The 19,830-nt window shown below is 44.5% G+C and overlaps 2 protein-coding genes across 5 annotated transcripts in view; one reads left to right on the top strand and one right to left on the bottom strand.

Annotated features, from left to right (window-relative positions):
- NCOR1 (nuclear receptor corepressor 1) overlaps positions 1-14,537 on the bottom strand; it is a 177,885-nt gene extending 163,348 nt beyond the window's left edge. For all 3 annotated transcript variants that reach the window (XM_062216449.1, XM_062216450.1, XM_062216451.1), the window contains exon 1: positions 14,411-14,537. The gene's annotated coding sequence lies outside the window, so the exon portion shown is untranslated. The remainder of the gene's footprint in view (positions 1-14,410) is intronic.
- Positions 14,538-15,528: 991 nt separating this feature from the next.
- The window catches only part of PIGL (phosphatidylinositol glycan anchor biosynthesis class L), a 76,369-nt gene continuing 72,067 nt past the window's right edge, over positions 15,529-19,830 (top strand). For both annotated transcript variants that reach the window (XM_062216458.1, XM_062216457.1), the window contains exon 1: positions 15,529-15,939. In XM_062216458.1, coding sequence (XP_062072442.1) covers positions 15,696-15,939 — 244 coding nt within the window. In that variant the 5' untranslated portion in view covers positions 15,529-15,695. The remainder of the gene's footprint in view (positions 15,940-19,830) is intronic.

The raw sequence follows: 19,830 nt of genomic DNA, 5'->3' as shown, positions 1-19,830 counted from the left end.
AACTGGTCTATTTAAGTTTCTTTTTGAATCTTCTCATATTGCACACATGTGCGCGCGCGCACACACACACACACACACATACTCTTACTCAACAGGAAACTGAATCTTGCAACAACAAAATTTCAAAGATAATCCTCCTCTCTGTCTCTCAAAAAGCTAACTTTCTTCTCACCAGGAACTACTGGCTTCTGACCTACAATCTCTGCATAACCAAAATGTACTTGGATAGGTTTTCAAGGTGGCCTAAGTTATCTTGGAAAAAAGCTAAAAATATACTTCACTGTGACAGGACTACAGATGCCTCTTCAGATGAACAAAACCGAATCCACCAACAGTCACAGACAGATGAAGCCTACTTTTCACCAAAGCAGAATAAGGATCCCACAAAGATGCAATTCAGTTGAACTGATTAAATAATAAAACCTTTTGATACAGAAATATGGATAAGAGAATGGTCTCTATATAACACTGCAGATGTTAAAATACTGCATTCATTACTAAACTGAAGCAAATTAGGTCACACTAATTCCCACAAAGCAGCCCAGCTTCAAAAGTGTGCTAGTCAAGGAAAGGCTAAGTCCCCTCCCCCTCCCAGGGCATCCCAACAGCCTGACACACACAGGATGATTTAAGGAAAGCCTCCTCCTGACCCTATTTCAGGATCCAGACTCCAGGAGATATTAGAAATCATCTAAGTGAATTTTGTAATTTGCACACAAGATCACAGTCATGCTATCCTGGAATAGGTTTTTTTTTTCCTGTGAAACAAGCCCCATTAAAAACCAATAAATAAGGGGTCAGCACTGTGGCGCAGCAGGTTAAAGCCCTGGCCTGAGGTGCCCACATCCCATATGGGCACCAGTTCTAGTTCTGGCTGCTCCTCTTCCAGTCCAGCTCTCTGCTGTGGCCCGGGAAAGCAGTAGAAAATGGCCCAAGTCCTTGGGCCCCTGCACCCACATGGAAGACCCGGAAGAGGCTCCTGGCTTCATTCAGATCAGTGCAGCACGGGCCGTTGTGGCTATCTGGGGAGTGAACCAGCGGCTGGAAGACCTCTCTCTCTGCCTCTCCTCCTCTCTCTTTCAAATAAATAAATCTTTTTTAAAAATAACAATAAATAAAACTATTCTGAGAGAATGACATTTACAGAAAATTTTATTTGTAGCAATTCTGACATGACACCTTACCCAGAAGATGAATGAAAACTAAAGAAAAACGTCTTTTGAGTTAAATTCTCCTACTCCCACTACAGATGGCATTGAAAGAAAAACTTTAATAAGCACATAATTATTTGAAGAACCTAGGAGTACAGCACTCAGTAAATAATTCTTAAATGAAAGAAAAACAATGTTAGTTTTCCCTTTTATAAAGCAAGAAAGGAAGTTTCCCAAGACAGCAGTGCTAGGTAATAACCCAGCTGAGAACTTTGTGGTATTTTTGCACTATATCCTGCTAATTCTCTGAATTGGGCAATTCAATCATTCAACTATAAAAACAAATATATTTCACAGCCAATGGATGATTACTTGACAATTCTCTCCTTGATTGACACAAAAAACTACAGTATGTTGAGATGGGACAAAATTTCGATGCTTGACCTGAATTAATAGACCTGAGAATAATAAAAGCAGTCACCAATTCTTGAGCCCTTGATATACACTAGTAGCGTGTTAAGACTTTATGTTTACGAACTCACCTAAAAGTCTGACTCCATTTCTATCGCTAAGTAATGCTGTAGAGAAGCTTATTGTAAACTCAGAGACAGGTATCTTCAAGATTATATTGTGCTATCCTTTGACTCACTAACAAATGACTATCAGTTATTACATAAAATAAAATACAGCTCAATGAACAGACTCTAAGGCATACACCAAAACAAAGGCAGAGAAAAGCATTTGACTTCAAATAACATTTACTGGTTTCTACACGGAATGGAGCCAGGGACAAAAAAACAAAAAACAAAAAACACCAAACCTGTGAGGCCTCCTGGCTCCCACAGCAGCTACAGTGCTCAGTTCTCAATTAACACCCACTCCTCCCACACGCAGCCTCTCTACCTCAACCACCAACACCTTCATCTCTTACTCTGCAAGACACTCCTGACTGGACTTTAATACCTTCTCCATTCACAAAGCCGCAAGTTCTTTTTAAACCATAAATCAAAACATGTCCCTCTTCCCCTTAAGATTCCAAAAGGGCTTTCCTATGTGCTACAAATAAAACCCATACTAAGCAAGGTGACCCGCAAGACTGACTTTATCTGCCTGCTTACTCTCTCAAAGCTCACAAGGCCCAGCTTCCTTTCAGTTTCTCCACCATGAGCCCAGCCCTTCCTAGCCTGGGGCCTTTGTCTTCCTCCCTCCAGACGGAATGCTCTTCCTGGCTTTTTCTAGCCGTTGCAGCTTCCTCAAACTTAAGGATTCAGTTCAAATGTCATCTCCTCAGAATGGCCTCTCAGAGCACCCTAAAGGTAAGTGCCCACCAGTTACTCTCAATCTTACCAGTGCCAGCTCTGCTTCTGATTCCAGTTTCCAGCTAAGGCACACCCTGAGAGGCAGTGTGAGGACCTGAATAGTCAGTCCCTGCCACTCTCATCCAGAGACCTCGCTTGAGTACCAAGAACCTGGTTTTGACCTGGCCCAGCCCTGGCCTGCTGTGGGCGTTTGGGGAGCAAACAAGCAGATGGAAGATTGTCTGTCTCTCTCTCTCTCTCTTTCTGCCTTTCAAATAAATAAAATTTTAAGTAAATAAGAAATGTATAGGGCTTATTTGAAACAAAGTTTTAAAATATAGGAGGCGAATCAGCATTGAGGTATAGCAGTTTTAGACACAGCCTGCAAGGCCATCATAACACATGGGTGCCAGTTTATGTCCTGGCTGCTCCACTTCTGATCCAGCTCCCTGCTGATGTTCCCAGCAAAAGCAATGGAAGATGACCCAAACGTCTAGGCCTCTGCATCCATGTGAGAGACCCAGATGTAGTTCTCTAGCTCTACATTTCAAATAAATCTTTTATTTAAAAAAAAAAAGAACATGAAGATGTCAATTTTCCCACAATTAACTATAATTCCAGCATTCCTAATTGATATTCAATAAAAATTTCAGCAAGTTTTTTAACTTCACAGAACGATTCTAAAGTTCATCCAGGGGGCCAAAGTTGTGATATAGTGGGTTAAGCCACTGCCGGCAGTATCAGCATTCCATTTGGGCACCAGTTCAAGTCCCAGCTGCTCCACTTCCAATCCAGCTCCCTGCTAACGCACCTAGGAAAGCAGTGGAAGATAGTCCCAAGTGCTTGAGCCCATGGACCCATGAGGAAGTTCCTGGCTCCTGGCTCCAGACCAGCCCAGCTCCAGCCACTGCAGTCATGTGGGGAGTGAACGAGCTATCTCTCCCCCTTTTTCTCTGTAACTCTGCCTTTCAAATAAATAAATCTTTAATAAAATTAAATAAACAGGGGCTGGCCCTGTGGCACAACTAGTAAAACTGCCACCTGCAGTGCCAGTAACTCCATATGGGCACCGGTCAAAGACCAGCTACTCCACTCTGATCCAACTCACCGTTAATGTCCAAGAGCTTGAGCCCCTGCATTCTGCCTCCTGGCTTCAGCCTGGTTCAGCCCCTGGCCCTTGCGGACATTTGGGGAGTCAATCAGTGGATGGAAGCTTGCTCTCGCTCGCTTGCTCTCTCTCTTCCTCTGTTACTTTTGCAAATAAATAAATAAATTTTTTAAGATTTATTTATCGGCCAGCGCTGCAGCTCAACAGGCTAATCCTCCGCCTGCTGCACCGGTACCCCAGGTTCTAGTCCTGGCTGGGGCACCAGATTCTGTCCCGGTTGCTCCTTTTCCAGTCCAGCTCTCTGCTGTGACCCAGGAGTTCAGTGGAGGATGGCCCAAGTGCTTGGGCCCTGCACCCGCATGGGAGACCAGGAGAAGCACCTGGCTCCTGCCTTTGGATCAGCGCGGTGTGCTGGCCGCAGCAGCCATTGAGGGGTGAACCAACGGAAAAGGAAGACCTTTCTCTCTGTCTCTCTCTCTCTCTCACTATCCACTCTGCCTGTCAAAAAAAAAAAAGATTTATCTATTTATTTGAAAATCAAAGTTACACAGAGAGAGAAGGAGCGGCAGAGACAGAGAGAGAGAGAGAGAGAGAAAGAGGTCTTCCATCTGCTGGTTCACTCTCCAGCTGGCTGCAATGACTACAGCTGAGCCCATCTGAAGCCAAGAGGCAGAGCTGCTTCTGGGTCTCCCACGTGGGAGTGCAAGGACTTGGGCCATCTTCTACTGTTTTCCCAGGCCAAAGCAGAGAGCTGGATGGGAAGTGGAGCAGCCAGGACTTGAACTAGCGTCCATATGGGATGCCAAAACTGCAGGCAGCAGCTTTATCCACTAAGCCACAGCGTCGGCCCCAATAAATAAATAAATCTTTAAAAAAAAAAAATAAAGTTCATCCAGAAGAATTCATAGATCAGAAAATTCTTAAAAGAACAGAATAGTGGCCGGCGCTGTGGCACAACGGATTAAAGCCCGGGCCTGCAGCGCCATAATCCCACATGGGCGCCGGTTCGAGTCCTGGCTACTCCACTTCCAATCCAGCTCTCTGCTATGGACTGGGAAAGCAGTGGAAGATGGCCCACGTCCTTGGACTCCTGCATCTGTGTGGGAGATCTGGCAGAAGCTCCTGGCTTCGGATCGGCTCAGCTCTGGTCACTGCAGCCATCTGGGGAGTGAATCAGTGCATGGAAGACCTCTCTCTCTAGTTCTACCTCTCTCTGTAACTCTGCCTTTCAAATAAACAGAATAAATCTTAAAAAAAAAAAAAAAAGAGCAAACAGTTGACTAACGCTACCAATAGTAAAATTATAAAATAACAACAATTTGAAGGTACAGTAGTAATACACAGCAAGAGATCAGGAGAAAATAACAACAATAGTCTCAAACACATTTAATAAATGATTATGGTTGTGATTCGCATCAGGGAGCAAAAGATGGATTAATTCACTAAATGGTGCTGATGCAACAGGTCAACTGGGGAAAAAACATGCACAATTTCATCTCCCAACTCACTTCCTATATAATAAATTCCAGATGCATCAAATGATTCAAAATTAAATGTAGAAGGAAAAGAAAAAGGAAAGAACCATAAGTGTATTAAATCAAAATCAGAGGAACTGCTTGTCTGAAAAATACAAAACAGGAAACAGTTAAAAGTCTGAATCCCATTCAATTCTTCCTAAAACAACCAACATTACAAAGTATCCTTTCAGACATATCCTTTGGTATCTAAGCAAATATGTACACATTATTTTTCTTTTTAAAACAAATAGTAACTTAGGGGCCGGCCCAGTGGCAGAGTGGGTTAATCTCCCACCTGTGGCATTGGCATCCCATATGGGCGCTGGTTCTAGTCTCGGCTGCTCCACTTCCAATCCAGCTCTCTGTTATAGCCTGGGAAAGCAGTAAAAGATGGTCCAAGTCCTTGAGCCCCTGCACCCATGTGGGAGACCAGGAAGAAGCACCTGGCTCCTGGTGCAGCTCCTCATGCAGCTCCAGCTGTTGTGGCCATTTGGGGAGTAAACCAACAGAAGAAAGACCTTTCTCTCTGTAACTCCGTCTGTAACTCTACTTCTAAAAAAAAATAATAATAACTTAATATATAACACATGATGCTACTCACTTTGCTTTTCTATTTTAGTAGATGGTGATTTTTTTTACTTTTAGTTTTTAACAGATTCACTATAGCTTACAGACAAAATTCTAGGCATAGTAATATTCCCTTCCTCCTTCCCTCCCCATGGGTGAATATTTTAAATTTTAGCATAAAGAAGGTTTCTTTAACTAGAGGATGAAACCCAGAAGCCTTATACAGAATAATAACGAAAACAGCTAACATACAGTGGAAGTGGAAGACTGTGTAGCTTCTAATGATAGAGAGCTCTAAATATATCTGGAATAGTAATATATAAAAGAATGGTGCATATGACTCTACACTATAAAGAAAATTATACACAGAAAAAAAATCTAGAAGAATTTATAACACTCAGCAGATTATACCTAGGAAGTCAATTCTTTGTTTTTAAGATTATTTATTTATTTATAAGGCAGAGCAACAGAAAGAGAGGGAGAGACAGAGAGGGGCACTGTCATCTGTTGGTTCACTCCCCATAAGGCAGCAACAAACAGGAGTGGTCAAAGCCAGGAGCCAAGACTCCATCCTGGTCTCCCACATGGGTGGTAGAGGCCCAAGTACATAGGTCATCCTCCACTGGCTTCCCAGGAGCATTAGTAAGAAGCTAGAAGTGAAGTCAAGAAGCCAGGTCTCCAATCTGTGCTCAGAAGGGCTGCCTGCTGGCAAACTGCTGTGTCACAATGCCAGCCCTAGGGAGTCAAACTCTTTGTTTCTATATTGCGCTTCCACAAGACAACGTATTACTTATAATAAATGAAAGAGGATTTTAAAATAGCATATCCTCTTTCACACATTCATAGGTTTTGTGTGAATATAAAGTAACTTCTCCCTCCCCCACCACCACACACAGTGTGCGTATAATACTACATCTGGTATATTTACACTGTGCATATTTTAGGCTACAACTCCTAGAAAGCACAAGTTTTGGTTTCATTCCAAATATTTTCAAATACATGACTATTATTGTTATGTAAAAACCAAGGAAAAGAACTTAAGCAAAAGTAATGCAAAATTAAAATGTCTTTGAACGCGAGTTCAAAGACATGATGATTACTACTTAAAACAAACATTTTCAAAATTACATAAATTTGTATGCTATTGCCAAGGGAAATGAACTGCCTAAAACAAATAACTGAATCTGAACTGTGTATGATGACAGCAAAAATGTCATTAATAGAGTCTGTCAGTTAAATAAAAGTTTGGAGGGAAGGGTCAATCTATAACCATAAAGGTGACCTTATAACAAGTCTAAAAGTCAAATTTTCCAAAAATGTAATCATGATGTACACTAATTGTGTACAACAAAAAAGCCCAAATTTTATTTTCCTCCTTTACAGTGCCTACTGGAGAATATCAAAATAATTTGGTAATCTTAACTTCGCGCTTCCTTGCTCCTCTAATCTACTTATTAATTTTTTACATAAAATGAGTGCTAGTTTTTCAAAAGCATCCTCAAATTCTATTATAATATCATCAACCATTCTATATTCTAGTTCACAGTATTTTTCTAGCACTGGAACTTCTCCAAAATCCCCTGCCTCTAGAAATTAAAGCATTCTTGTATTCCAACATCATCTGGATATACACACACTTTCTGGGATGAACCAATCCCATGTCTTCTTTCTTGTCCTCCCAAAAATCCCAGGAAAATTACACAAAATTTATTTTTAGAGAAATGATTTGAAAATTCACTGATTACAGATGTTACTGCACTGACATTAGTGAAATTTCTAGCTGTTTCTCAGTTTCGTGAACAATTCCATATAAAATGCTGCAGCTGTATCAGACATCTATCACAGCCACCCTAGTTCAAGCTGTTAGGTTCTTTTCATGCACTCAATAAATATCTACTACCCTGGACAGGAAAGGGGAAGAATGAAAACAATAACTTAGATACACATAAGAGCATCCAAAAAGCACATATAAACATGTATTATGCAAACAATGCATGGATCTCAAAGATTTTTGTACCAAAATAAGTTTACCTTTTAATTTTTTTCAAGAACTTTTGGAAGTACTCTATTTCATTTCAACAAAGAACCATTATATAAAAGTCTTATGGGGGCCGGTGCCGCGGCTCACTAGGCTAATCCTCCGCCTTGCGGCGCCGGCACACCGGGTTCTAGTCCCGGTCGGGGCACCGGATTCTGTCCCGGTTGCCCCTCTTCCAGGCCAGCTCTCTGCTGTGGCCAGGGAGTGCAGTGGAGGATGGCCCAAGTGCTTGGGCCCTGCACCTGCATGGGAGACTGGGAGAAGCGCCTGGCTCTTGGCTTTGGATCGGCGCGGTGCGCCAGCCATGGCAGCCATTGGAGGGTGAACCAACGGCAAAAAGAAGACCTTTCTCTCTGTCTCTCTCTCTCTCACTGTCCACTCTGCCTGTCAAAAAATAAATAAATAAATAAATAAATAAAATAAGTCTTATGGGGATTAAGCAGACATGTGCATAACTATGATGGTATAAAGCATCTACAATTTACAGGATAAAAGTATAAATTCTGGAGAAGGTAAAAGAAGGAGACTGCCTGCATGAAGAAACACATGACCAACCAACCAGAAAGGCAGATCTAGAAGTAACAGAATTTAGATGGGTAAGGCACTCCAGAAAAGATGAGAAAAAACTTTTTAAAATAAAAGTGTGGCTAATTTTCTTTTTAACCTGAGTGACAGATACAGATCACCTACCTATTGATTCACTCGCCAAATGCCCACAACAGCCAAGCCAAGTCAAACCAGGAGCCTAAAACTAAATCTGCATATCCCACGTGGGCGGCAGGGGCCCAACTACTTGAGCCATCACCTGCTACTTCACAGGGTCTGCAGCAACAGGAAGCTAGAACTGAGCAGAGCTGGGACTTGAACCCAGGCACCCAGATATGGGATGCATGCACCCCAAGCAACATCTTAATCATGATGCCAAATGTCTGCCCCAAACAACTCTTCTTAATACAACTCAAATAGGCAACTATTTAACATCCCAAATGGAATAAAGAAATATGCCATGCTGTGTAGTCATGAGAAGGCTATCACAGTTTAAAAATAATCTGGGGGCTGGCAGTGTGGTGCAGTGGGTAACACCACCACCTGCAACACCAGCATGCCATATAAACACCACTTCAAGTCCCGGCTGCTCCACTTTCAATCCAGCTCCCTGTTAATGCATCTGGGAAAGGGACACAAGACAGCCCAGGTCTGTCTTTTTCCCCATCTCCGTAACTCTGCCTTTCAAATAAATAAATAAATCTTTCAAAAGAAATCTGTGGCTTAACCCACTGCACCAAAACCTGGCCCCTAACTTTTCCTTTTAAATAAAAGTTACAGCGTTGAGTACCTATAGAAAGCTAATATTACAGATAATCATTTCAGGGCAGGCATCTGGTCTAGTCGTTAAGATGTCTGCATCTCAAGTTACAGTGCCTGGGTTCAAGTCCCGGCTCCACTCCCAACTCCCAACTTCCCTGTGAGGCAGCAGGTGCTCAAGTACTCGAGTCCCCAACCCTCACATGGGAGACCCCGACAGAGTTCCAGTAAACTTCAGCTTGGCCCAGCCCTAGTTACTGCAGGTATTTGCAGAATGAATCTCTCTTCCTTTCAAATAAATTAAAAAACAAGGGACATCATTTAAAGTAAAAAAGTAAGCTTTTCAACATAGCATTAAAGGTAAGACTTCATGTGTTTGACTGTCATCTAATTTTCTATAGAACTATTCAAGTCCCTCACACTTTAAAAATTCAGGAAGACAGTGAAGAAAGCAATAGCTAAGTTTCTAAAATAATTTAGCCTATTTGGGTCTCAGAGGTACCAAAATACAATTTCTTTTTTTTTTTTTTTTTTAATTTTTGACAGGCAGAGTGGATAGTAGAGGGAGACAGAGAGAAAGGTCTTCCTTTTTGCCGTTGGTTCACCCTCCAATGGCCACCGCAGTAGGCGCACTGCGGCCGGTGCACCGCGCTGTTCCGATGGCAGGAGCCAGGTGCTTCTCCTGGTCTCCCATGGGGTGCAGGGCCCAAGCACTTGGGCCATCCTCCACTGCACTCCCTGGCCACAGCAGAGAGCTGGCCTGGAAGAGGGGCAACCGGGACAGGATCGGTGCCCCGACCGGGACTAGAACCCGGTGTGCCGGCGCCGCAAGGCGGAGGATTAGCCTGTTAAGCCACGGCGCCAGCCCCCAAAATACAATTTCTATCACTGTAATACTTACATTTCAAAATTGTCATTAGGTCCAGACAACCTCAAAGAAATTTATTTTTGTTTAAGATATTAGTCAACACAGACAAAATTTAGGCAAGATAGATAATTCCCATTGATCACGATAACACTGATATTGATCAAGGCCAATTTTTTTTAAGATTTATTTATGGCCGGCGCCGCGGCTCACTAGGCTAATCCTCCGCCTTGCGGCGCCGGCACACCGGGTTCTTGTCCCGGTCGGGGCACCGATCCTGTCCCGGTTGCCCCTCTTCCAGGCCAGCTCTCTGCTGTGGCCAGGGAGTGCAGTGGAGGATGGCCCAGGTCCTTGGGCACTGCACCCCATGGGAGACCAGGAGAAGCACCTGGCTCCTGCCATCGGATCAGCGCGGTGCGCCGGCCGCAGCGCGCTACCGCGGCGGCCATTGGAGGGTGAACCAAGGGCAAAAAGGAAGACCTTTCTCTCTGTCTCTCTCTCTCACTATCCACTCTGCCTGTCAAAAATTAAAAAAATAAAATAAAATAAAAAATAATTAAAAAAAAAAGATTTATTTATTTATCTGAAAGGTAGAGATGGGGGAGGGGAGAGAGAGATCTTTCATCTGCCGGTTTACTCCTGAAATGGGCCAGGCTGAAGCTAGGAGCTTCTTCTGGGTCTCCCCCATGGATGCAGGGGCCCAAGGATCCTCTGCTGCTTTCCCAGGCATATTAGAAGGGAGCTGGATCAGAAGTGGAGCAGCCAGGACTTGAACTGGCGCCCATATGGGATGCAAGAATTGCCTGGTGGAGGCTTAACCCTCTATGCCCAGTGTGGGGCCCCTAATTTTCTTCACACTGTATTTGAATTGTAGAAATATCTCAAATTCCACACCTCAGCTGAATATCCAAAGTAATTTCTCAGGGCGGCTGCAGTATCAACATCCCATATGAGCACCGGTTTGAGACCCAGCTGCTCCACTTCAGATCCAGCTCTCTGCTATGGCCTGGGAAAGCAGTGGAAGATGACCCAAATCCTAGGGGCCCTGCACCCGTGTGGAAGACCCGGAAGAAGCTCCTGGCTCCCTATCGGCACAGCTCCAACCGTTGCAGTCAACTTGGAGAGTGAATCAGCGGATGGGAACCACCACCACCCCCATCCCCACCACCACCCCCCATCCCCATGCGCCTCTCCTTCTCTGTGTAACTCTGAGTTTCAAATAAATCTTAAAAAAAATAAAGTGACTTCTCATTTCCCATCCACTTCCATTTTTGTTATTAAGTCAACAATTATAAGCATCAGCCATTACACTGAATCATCCCATGGACGGTGTGGTATGCAGTAAGAGCACTAAACTGAATGTCAGCAGACCTGGATTCTGCTCCGGTCCCAACGCAACAGCTGAGGCAATCAGTTTACTCTGCGACCCTCAGTTTATCCAAAAGTAAAAGATGTGAAACCTGATCATCTACATGACTCTCTATTCTATAAATTATTAGCGTCTTATTTAACCAATTCTGTTTGTTTTTGAGTTCACTGCTAAATAAAAGTATCAGCAGCACACACGGAAGAAGCAAAAGGACTCCGAATGCCATGGAACACTCAGTGTTTCGTATGGTCTGACTTTCAAATGCAAAGGAGGAGGAGGTGAGAGTAAGTTTTATCTGAAGACTCTCCAAGAAATATTTTGACCACACAAGCTTCTCGGGTAGAAAAAAAGAAAAAAGTGATGGGAAGAACAGTACAAATGTTCATGGAAGAACACCACCATAAGAATACCAAAATAAAAAACAGATGCTTCACATACAATTATTGCTACATTAGAGAAGCTTTTCATTGTTTTTCAATACTCTTAAGATGTTCTGATAGAAAAAGAAACAAAACATTTTCTTAACTATCTAAATGTACTTCTTATATCCTCAAACCTGCAAAGGACAAAATGTTAGGCCATCCACAGATCGAGCTACCTGCACATTGAACTGCTCTGCCTGTCTATGCTTTATACGTTAGCATCATTTACTGATGTCCCTGAACATAAAAGGCACCTCAAAGTGATGGAACAAGTAAATTAACAAAAAGACATGAATGTACAACCTACAAATATGGCCAACCTTTTTTTTACTGCTCTGTATCATATTCTAGTAAAATCCAGTATCTGAAATAAAAGAGGAAATATGTGAGAGCTCTATCATTCCCAGGCATCAAAAGAATTTGAGACTACAAAAAAGATCTCAAAATATAATTAAAACTGAGTAACAAATAGCCTGACATTCATCTGTATCCAAAGGCCTCAATGGCAAGACAATCTCACCATTTCACATTTTTTTAAAACGCTTTTAAAAGCAGGACTAATCTAAACTTACGTAGCCTTGGGACAAACTTTTATTCAATTAAATTCTAAGAAACACAATTTCCAACATTTCACGCTTTTCTTTAAATGAAAAGAACAGGCCAAACACTTCATTTTTTAAATCTAACAAGTCATTCAGCTAAAAAAATACTCCTCTAGAGGTCAGAGGGAAATCACAGCCCTACAGATATGTCACAGCAGATAACAAGTATATGCTGGTTAAGTTGTAATGTGAATATATTTCCCTAACTAGAATTTTGTGTTTACTCATTCAACCAAAACTTGCAGTGTCAATCCCTCCCTTTCTCTCTCTCTCCTCTCTCTTTCTCTCACACACACACCCTTTTACCTAGTGCCTTAAACATAAAGATAAAATCAGAGAAGGGTCTATCCGGCTGTCAAAAGGAGATAAACAGGTGCATAAATACCTACAACACAAGGCAGAAAGTGTTAAGCACCATGAGAGATGCGCAGATAAAGCACTACCGGAGCTCACAGAGGGAGCTGCTACTAATCTCCTACAACATAACCCTTTCAATCTGCTGAAAGCCATTTCAAAACTTAACTCCCCTCAGGCTCTCAAGAGCCAACCCAAAGAGAAGAGATGCTTTCCTAATAATATAGATGAGGAAACTGAAGCACACAAAGGTTGACATTACAGAATGTCACAGTTAGTTACAGAAAGAATCAGGAATCTTTGTATTATAAATATTTTCTCGGGGGGGGGGGGTGTGAGGTAACATATGGAAAGCTTTTTGTAAAAGTATTTTGGTACTACTAGTAGTCACTTCCTAGTGTGTGATATTTTATATACATTTATATCAACCTTGATTTCCATTAACAGGTGTGCATAAGAAAGGCAAAGCAACTGGGTCCTATAAATAATAAACTTCCACTGGAGGTGAACAGGATGAGAAAATAACACACACGACTGCTCTCTCCAGCAACTCGCGGTTATTTCTTCTGTTTCACCCATGTCTAAAGAAGATTCTAAAACTGGTCTGCTCCAGAGCCCAGGCAAGTACAAGCTGATTCATCCAATAAAAGATCTTTATGAAAGCGCACATCAAAACATTTTCAAAAAACTACTAAAAATTAAATACAGTAACGCCACCAACTCTTCAGTTATCCACGGGACAATCACACGTGAGCCGGCACCAGCCCTACGGATCGAGATGTGCTGAACGAATGAATTAATTCGCAGGCATTTGAAAATCCCAGGCCTGTTGCTCTTTCCACACTGCCATGTTCTGCCTCCCATCCCCGCCTCACCAGGCTGCACACAAGGAATGTAAATTTCAGTATAATTAGGATATCATTAGGGAAGCAAATCTGATGCAGGTGAATATACCAACCCCCCCCCCAAAGATTAGAATTACTCATCCCACTACTCTCCCAGGTGAACTCTGTTGAAGACGAGCTACCGTGGCCTGACACTTCGCCAGCAGACTTTTCACAAATACCACTTATTCCCAGCCATTCCTCCAATCCGTGACTACACGGAACGATTCCGGTCGCCTCCCCGAGAAGGCCGAGTTCTCAATTACAGTTTCTCAAATCCCTCCTTCCCCCTCGAAACGAGGTGCACCCTCCGACCTGGGCCACGAAAACACACCCATAATAAACGGCGGAAGGTACACGGTTCGGACGCTGGCCACCACCGCCACCGCCACCACCACCACCACTACCCATCCCTACGCCATTACACCCTGAGGCCGTCCGCTAAGGAAGGTGAACTAGTTTGCTGTCCACGCACTTGTCCATCGCTGTCACCCTCCCTAACCCCTTCCACGCTCGCAAGACGGCCACCAACTCCGCCCCAGGATGCGCTGAGGCCCGCCACCTGCGCCGGCCCCACCCGGGCACCCGGCTCGGCAACCCGCGGCCAGCCCTGCAGGCTCCGCACGCCCCCTCCCCACGGGACACCTCGGCACCGGCCGGGCCGCAGTCCATTCTTCTTCTAAACTCCATAAGCCGCCACTCGCCCGGCCCGAGCTCCCCGCCTCGCCCGACTCCGTCCCTGGGCGGCCGACCGGGTAGAGGCTGCGCGGCTGGGACCGGGTCTCGACCCGGGCCGGGCCCGAGGAGCCCCCTCTCGCTAAGAGCGAGAAGCCGGCCCCCCGAGGCCAGTGCCTGGGGGGGAAGTCCTCGGAAGCCCCGCGGCGAGCAGGGGCCCGGAGGCCGGGCTGCGGGGCGCCACGGCCTACTCACCGGGAGCTGGCGGGGCGTGGGAGCCGGCGCGCCCCTCCACCCCGGGCTGAGGAGCAGGACGCGGCCCCGGCGCGCGTCCCTACGCCGGGACCTCGCTCGGCGCAGGCGAGCCGGGAGCTCACTCCAGCCGCCGCCGCCGCCGCCGCTGCTGCTGCTTCGCCACCTTGGCCGCCATCTTGACTCAACCCCTCTCCCTCCCCCCACCCCCCCAAGCCCGGCGGCCGCGGCTAAGGCGGCTCCGATGCCGGCTCCTCCTCCTTCCGGAGAGTTGAGAGACCGACTCCCTCCGCCGGCTGAGCGCCGCTGCTACCTCGGCCGAGCTTCCTGGGTCGCCTCGGTTCCCGTCACGTCTGCCCCTGGGCCTGGCGGCGACCCCCTCAGCCGGACCCAGGCCGGGGCAGCCGCCTCCCTCAGCCGGACCCGGCGCGGCAGCCATCGTGCACCCGGGGCTGGGGCGCCGCCCGCCAGCCGGCCGGCTCCCGCGCGCTTGGGGCCTTCCCCCGGGCGTGGGAAAGGGAAGCGCGCCAGGCCCGTGCGCGGGCCCTGCGACCCCGTCCGCGGCGGAACGGCCACGGCTTCCCCGGGCCGTCGGCGGGGAGGGAAGTCCGGTCCCCGCGTGCGGTCCACCTACCCGAGACATTTCCAGGGCCCTGCTATAAGTCGCGCCGAGTCCTCGCTGTGCTGCCGGGCGAGGCAGCTGTGTCCTCCATGCTTCTCCCCTACGCTACGGCAACTTGTGAGAGCCTGTGGCCTCTCAGCCCTGCTCTAGGAGTGAACTACCCAGACGGGGTCCTCGTAAGCCACCGCTCCGTATCCCAAAGTCAACAAGGAAAAAGTTGGTGCGTCTAGCTGTTTTTTTGAAAAACTCTCGTCGAGATAACGGGCTGGCTAGCCGTAGAATTACAAAAAAGTCCAAAGATTTAAGAAATGCATTAGAGACCAAGTAGAAGACGGGAGAACTCTTCCTACACGATAGGGCGGTGTTGTTTTAAAACGCTTCCCCCTTAAACCCAAGGAGAAGGGTGGAAAACTGTGTGGTAAGGGATTCGGTTCAGCTCAGACACTTAATCCTCAACTGCTGGGGGGGGAAACAATAATAGTAATGGAGAGCGCTCGAAAAAGAAGCGTCCGGCTTCCGTGTTAAAACCGAAAAGCCTGTTTCTAAAGCCCCGCGTCAGGACGGACTTAAAGGCGGAACGCAATTGCAGCGGGTGCGGTTTTCCCGGCGGAGTCGGGGTCAAGGGCAGCCTTTGGCACTGCGCAAGCGCAATGCCACTTACCCAGCATGGAGGTGGTCAGTCTGGTGTGTGCGGCGGCGGCGGCGGTGGTAGTCCTGGCGTGGGGTTTCCTTTGGGTTTGGGACCCCTCAGAAGGCATGAAGAGCCGGGAGCAAGCAGGCCTGCCGGGAGCAGGAAGCCGGAGCCTGCTGGTGATAGCGCACCCCGACGATGAAGCCATGTTCTTTGCTCCCACAGTGCTAGGCTTGGGCCGCTTGAGGCACCGGGTGTCCCTGCTTTGCTTCTCTGCAGGTAGGAGGCCGTAGGCGGGGCGCCGGGAGCCTGGGCTGCACAGGGGGATTTAGGCGCTAAGCAAGCTCAGTCTGCCTTCTTCCCAAAGGGGTTTCTGTCGTAGAGGCTAAGTAAATCCTAATGAGGTCCTCTGCTGGGGACCGGGGCGGCCGGCTTCCCCGGTGGGGCGCGGGACGTCTGCAGCTAGCACGATTGGTTCCGTTCAGTACCTGCATTTCCGTTAGGATCTGCGGCTGTACTCGTGATTCCATGGAACCTTTTCTTTTTTATTTATTTACGCAAGAATTAAGAACGGTGACCCTACCCCGTAATCCACCGAACAGAATCCGTGCTGCTTCGTGCCTGCTCACCCCCTGCAGTTTCACTTCTGAGGATAGCAAAGGCCCTTGCTGCTGCTTTTAAAACCCACGAGTGCTAGGAAGATGCGTGTGTCGAATGAGGCGGCAAACTCAGATGACTAGGTAGAAAATAACTTTGTAGGTAGTTTTTAAGGGTTCAGCTCCACCTACATTTCAGTGGAGTCCTTCTTGTATTTATGATACAGAAAAGATCAAATGAGAAAGATTGTCCAAGATGCTGGATTATGGTGATATTTGCAGAAATGTATAATGAAGTAACTGAACTGTACAGATACAATGGGTGAATGTTCCGGTACGTCAACTTACATCTCAATAAAGCTTTTGATTTATAAAATTGCCCATGACTTCTTTTCCCAGTTGGTCATGTGTCATTACAGTCACAGTAATCACATTTTAATATTCTTTTCACTTAATATTACTTTATCATTTATTTAGCACATGTGTATTAAACATTTATATGCTAGACCTTGTTCTATGCATATTTCATTAGGATGGGTTTCTAAAATTGGCTGTTTTAAGGTTTTGCATACAAATCACAATTCCCAAGACCTTATACTAATTTACATCCTCGCTGGCAGCAATGAGAATATCTTTCTTAATCTCTTAGACCCTCTAGCATTGACTAATATTTTTTTAATTTTATATATACACTTTTTTTTTTGAGGCAGAGATACAGAGAAATATCTCAGCAGACATCCACAACAGTCCTGGCTCAGCTAACCACAGACAGGAGCCCAGAATTCAATCCAGGTCACCCACGTAGGGTGTTAGGACCCAGGTACTTGAGCCATCACCTTTCGCCTCACAGGATGCACATTAGCAGGAAACTGAAATTAGAAGGTATTCCAACAGGACAAGCAGACACACCAAGCAGCATCTTAACTGCTTTGCTAAATACCCACCCCGACTAATATTGTTTTCATAAATTTTCTAGATTTAATATTTTTTAAAATATTGTTATCCATAAGGTTATACCCCCTCACGTATTTATTGAGAATTTAGGTCTAAATACTTTTCTTCTCACTTTGTGTTCTGTTAAGGACATTAATGGCAAAGAGCTGCAAGTGATAGGCCCATTTTTTTCTTAGCTATTAATTTATATTTTGATTCTACAACTGTGGGAGTCAAATTATAAGCAAGTTTGTTTTCAAGATCTGTGAAAGAGGCCCGGGTTTTATTTGCAAGATATTATATGTACAGTGTGTTTTGTAAAACATTTCTCCCTGTTTTCAATAGGTTCGCAAAAATTTGGGGCCAGAAATCAAAATTTTTGAAATAAAAAACATATAAAGATTGTTACTTTCATTATTTACTTTGAATCCCACTTGCCATTTTAAATTGTTCTCTCATAGTTTTAAAATTTCTTTTAAAATAACCTACTTATGTTGTATAACGTGTGCATGAAATGATCTCCACACTTCTGACTTAACCATTCTAACCTGAAAAATAAGAAACTAATAATAGTATAATCAAAGCTTTCATGGTGTGATGAAGAAAGTAGTATGACGCAAAAAAGAGCAAATCATTCATTCTGTTTTCAGGAACTTAGAATAAGGAAAGCATCTCCAGTTAGGTTTTCTTTGGAATTGGGCTTTAAAAATAGGAATGGATACGTAGGAAGGGCCAAGTCATTCTTAGGATAGTAAAGGCGTTAGTCAAGTCTTGGTTGAGTAAGTAATTCTAAATGTATCTCTGGTTTAAGGGTAGGAGAGGAACAGGAAAAAAAAATTTGTTGTTGTCATTGGTTTATTTAATCCTCTCAAAAACCCTGTGCCCAAGGTACTCTTGTTATTCCCATTTCACAAATCTGGAAGCTAAATCACAAGTTAAATAACAAAAGTGAACAGCTGTAGTGCAAGAGCTGGAGCCCTGTGGGTCTTCTCGGTTCCAAACCATTACACCCAATCCCCAGAGCCTTGAATGCCATGTCAGTCAATGAAATATCTGTATTGATTCCCAGTTTATGTTTTAAGAAGCACTGTTTAAACATCAAGCTGTAGTTTAAACCAAAGAAAGAAGAATGCCTTGGCCTGAGAAGTCTAGGAAAATTAGCCAGTTGTGCTGTCTCCCATGTAGAGGCTCACAATCCTTATGAGAATATTGACATCTCTGAGAACTGACTATTTAAAAAAAAAAAAAATCCTATTTCACTTTATTGAATCTGCTATTTCTCCAATTTATGTAACCACTGAAATACTTGTTAAGATACACATATCCTGGATGTCATTGAATGCGTTCGGTGGAAAAGTGACAATCAGGTCTGTGTTTTGGAAAGCTGATTCTGGTAGCAATATAAAGAAGGAAGGAAAGATCAGAGCTGGGAAAAACCCATCCTCTGAATTGAACTGTCAACTCTCATATATCACATTTCCATGTTATTTCTGCTCTGTATACTGTTTCTGTAATCAGTTTGACATTCCTGTGTTAATTACTGTAGCTTTCATAACACCGTTATCTCGTATGATCAGCCCTCTCTTCCTCGGGGTATGTTTACTATTTTTGACCTTTTTTCTTCTGAATACATTTTAGAATTAGCTTGTTCATGTCCAAGGACAAATCTTACTGGCATTTGTATTGGTGTTTCAGTGAGTCTATTGATAAATATATGGTGTGTTGCTTCACTTACATTGACCACCTGTAATGTCTGTTAGTAGTTTTGTAATTAAGGTCTTACAGATGATATTGAGATGATGAGTAATGTCCTTTAATCTGTTTCCCATATCTAGAGTTTCTTGATGCAAATATTACAATCTGTTAACTTTCTCAAACTTTGATATCTCCTTTTATGTGTCAAATATATTAAGCACATTTCAGTTTCTACAATCTGTACATCTGACTCTGCTCTTTGTTCTAGTAACCTATCCTTAATTTAAAAAAAATTTGTATTTCAGATTTTGTATTTTCAGGTCATGAATGCTCAACCTGGAATGTAACACCATATCCAATGAATTAGTTGTTTAATACAGACTAACAAATTATCTTACACCTTAGTTGCTTAAAACAATATTGCTTTCTGTGTCATGATTTCAGACAGAGCACGATTATTCACCCCATGATGATTAGTACCTTCCAGACTGGGGACTGAAATTACTTGAAGGCTCGTTCATTTACACCTGTGACTGTCAGCTGGAGACTTAGCTAGAGATGTTGGCCAGAACATCCATGTGGCTTCGGCTTCCTGCCAAGCTGGTGGCTGGGTTCCTGGACAATGTCCTGAGAGAGAGCCTGTGCGAGGGATAGCCGTATTGCCTTTTATGACCTTGCTCTAGCAATCCTGCAGTTTCACTTCTGCTACATTCACAAGTGATGTCCAGATAACTAGGAGAAAAGTAGATGCCACCTCCTGGGGCGGGTCATTAGGGTTCTAGAAATGCATGTGGGATTAGAAATGCTGATGTGGCTATTTTTAGAAGACACAAGCTACTCCACCAGGTAAAGGCAAGTGTGTGCTGTGCAGTTCTTATAGGGTGATAGTTTTCTCATTTCCCCTTCCATAGAACCAGGTCTGAGAACTCCATCTGGAGTGAGTTAT

Source organism: Lepus europaeus, chromosome 18 (assembly GCF_033115175.1).
Source record: "Lepus europaeus isolate LE1 chromosome 18, mLepTim1.pri, whole genome shotgun sequence".
Lineage (NCBI taxonomy): Eukaryota > Metazoa > Chordata > Mammalia > Lagomorpha > Leporidae > Lepus > Lepus europaeus.
This window is presented reverse-complemented; position numbering and strand designations above follow the sequence as displayed.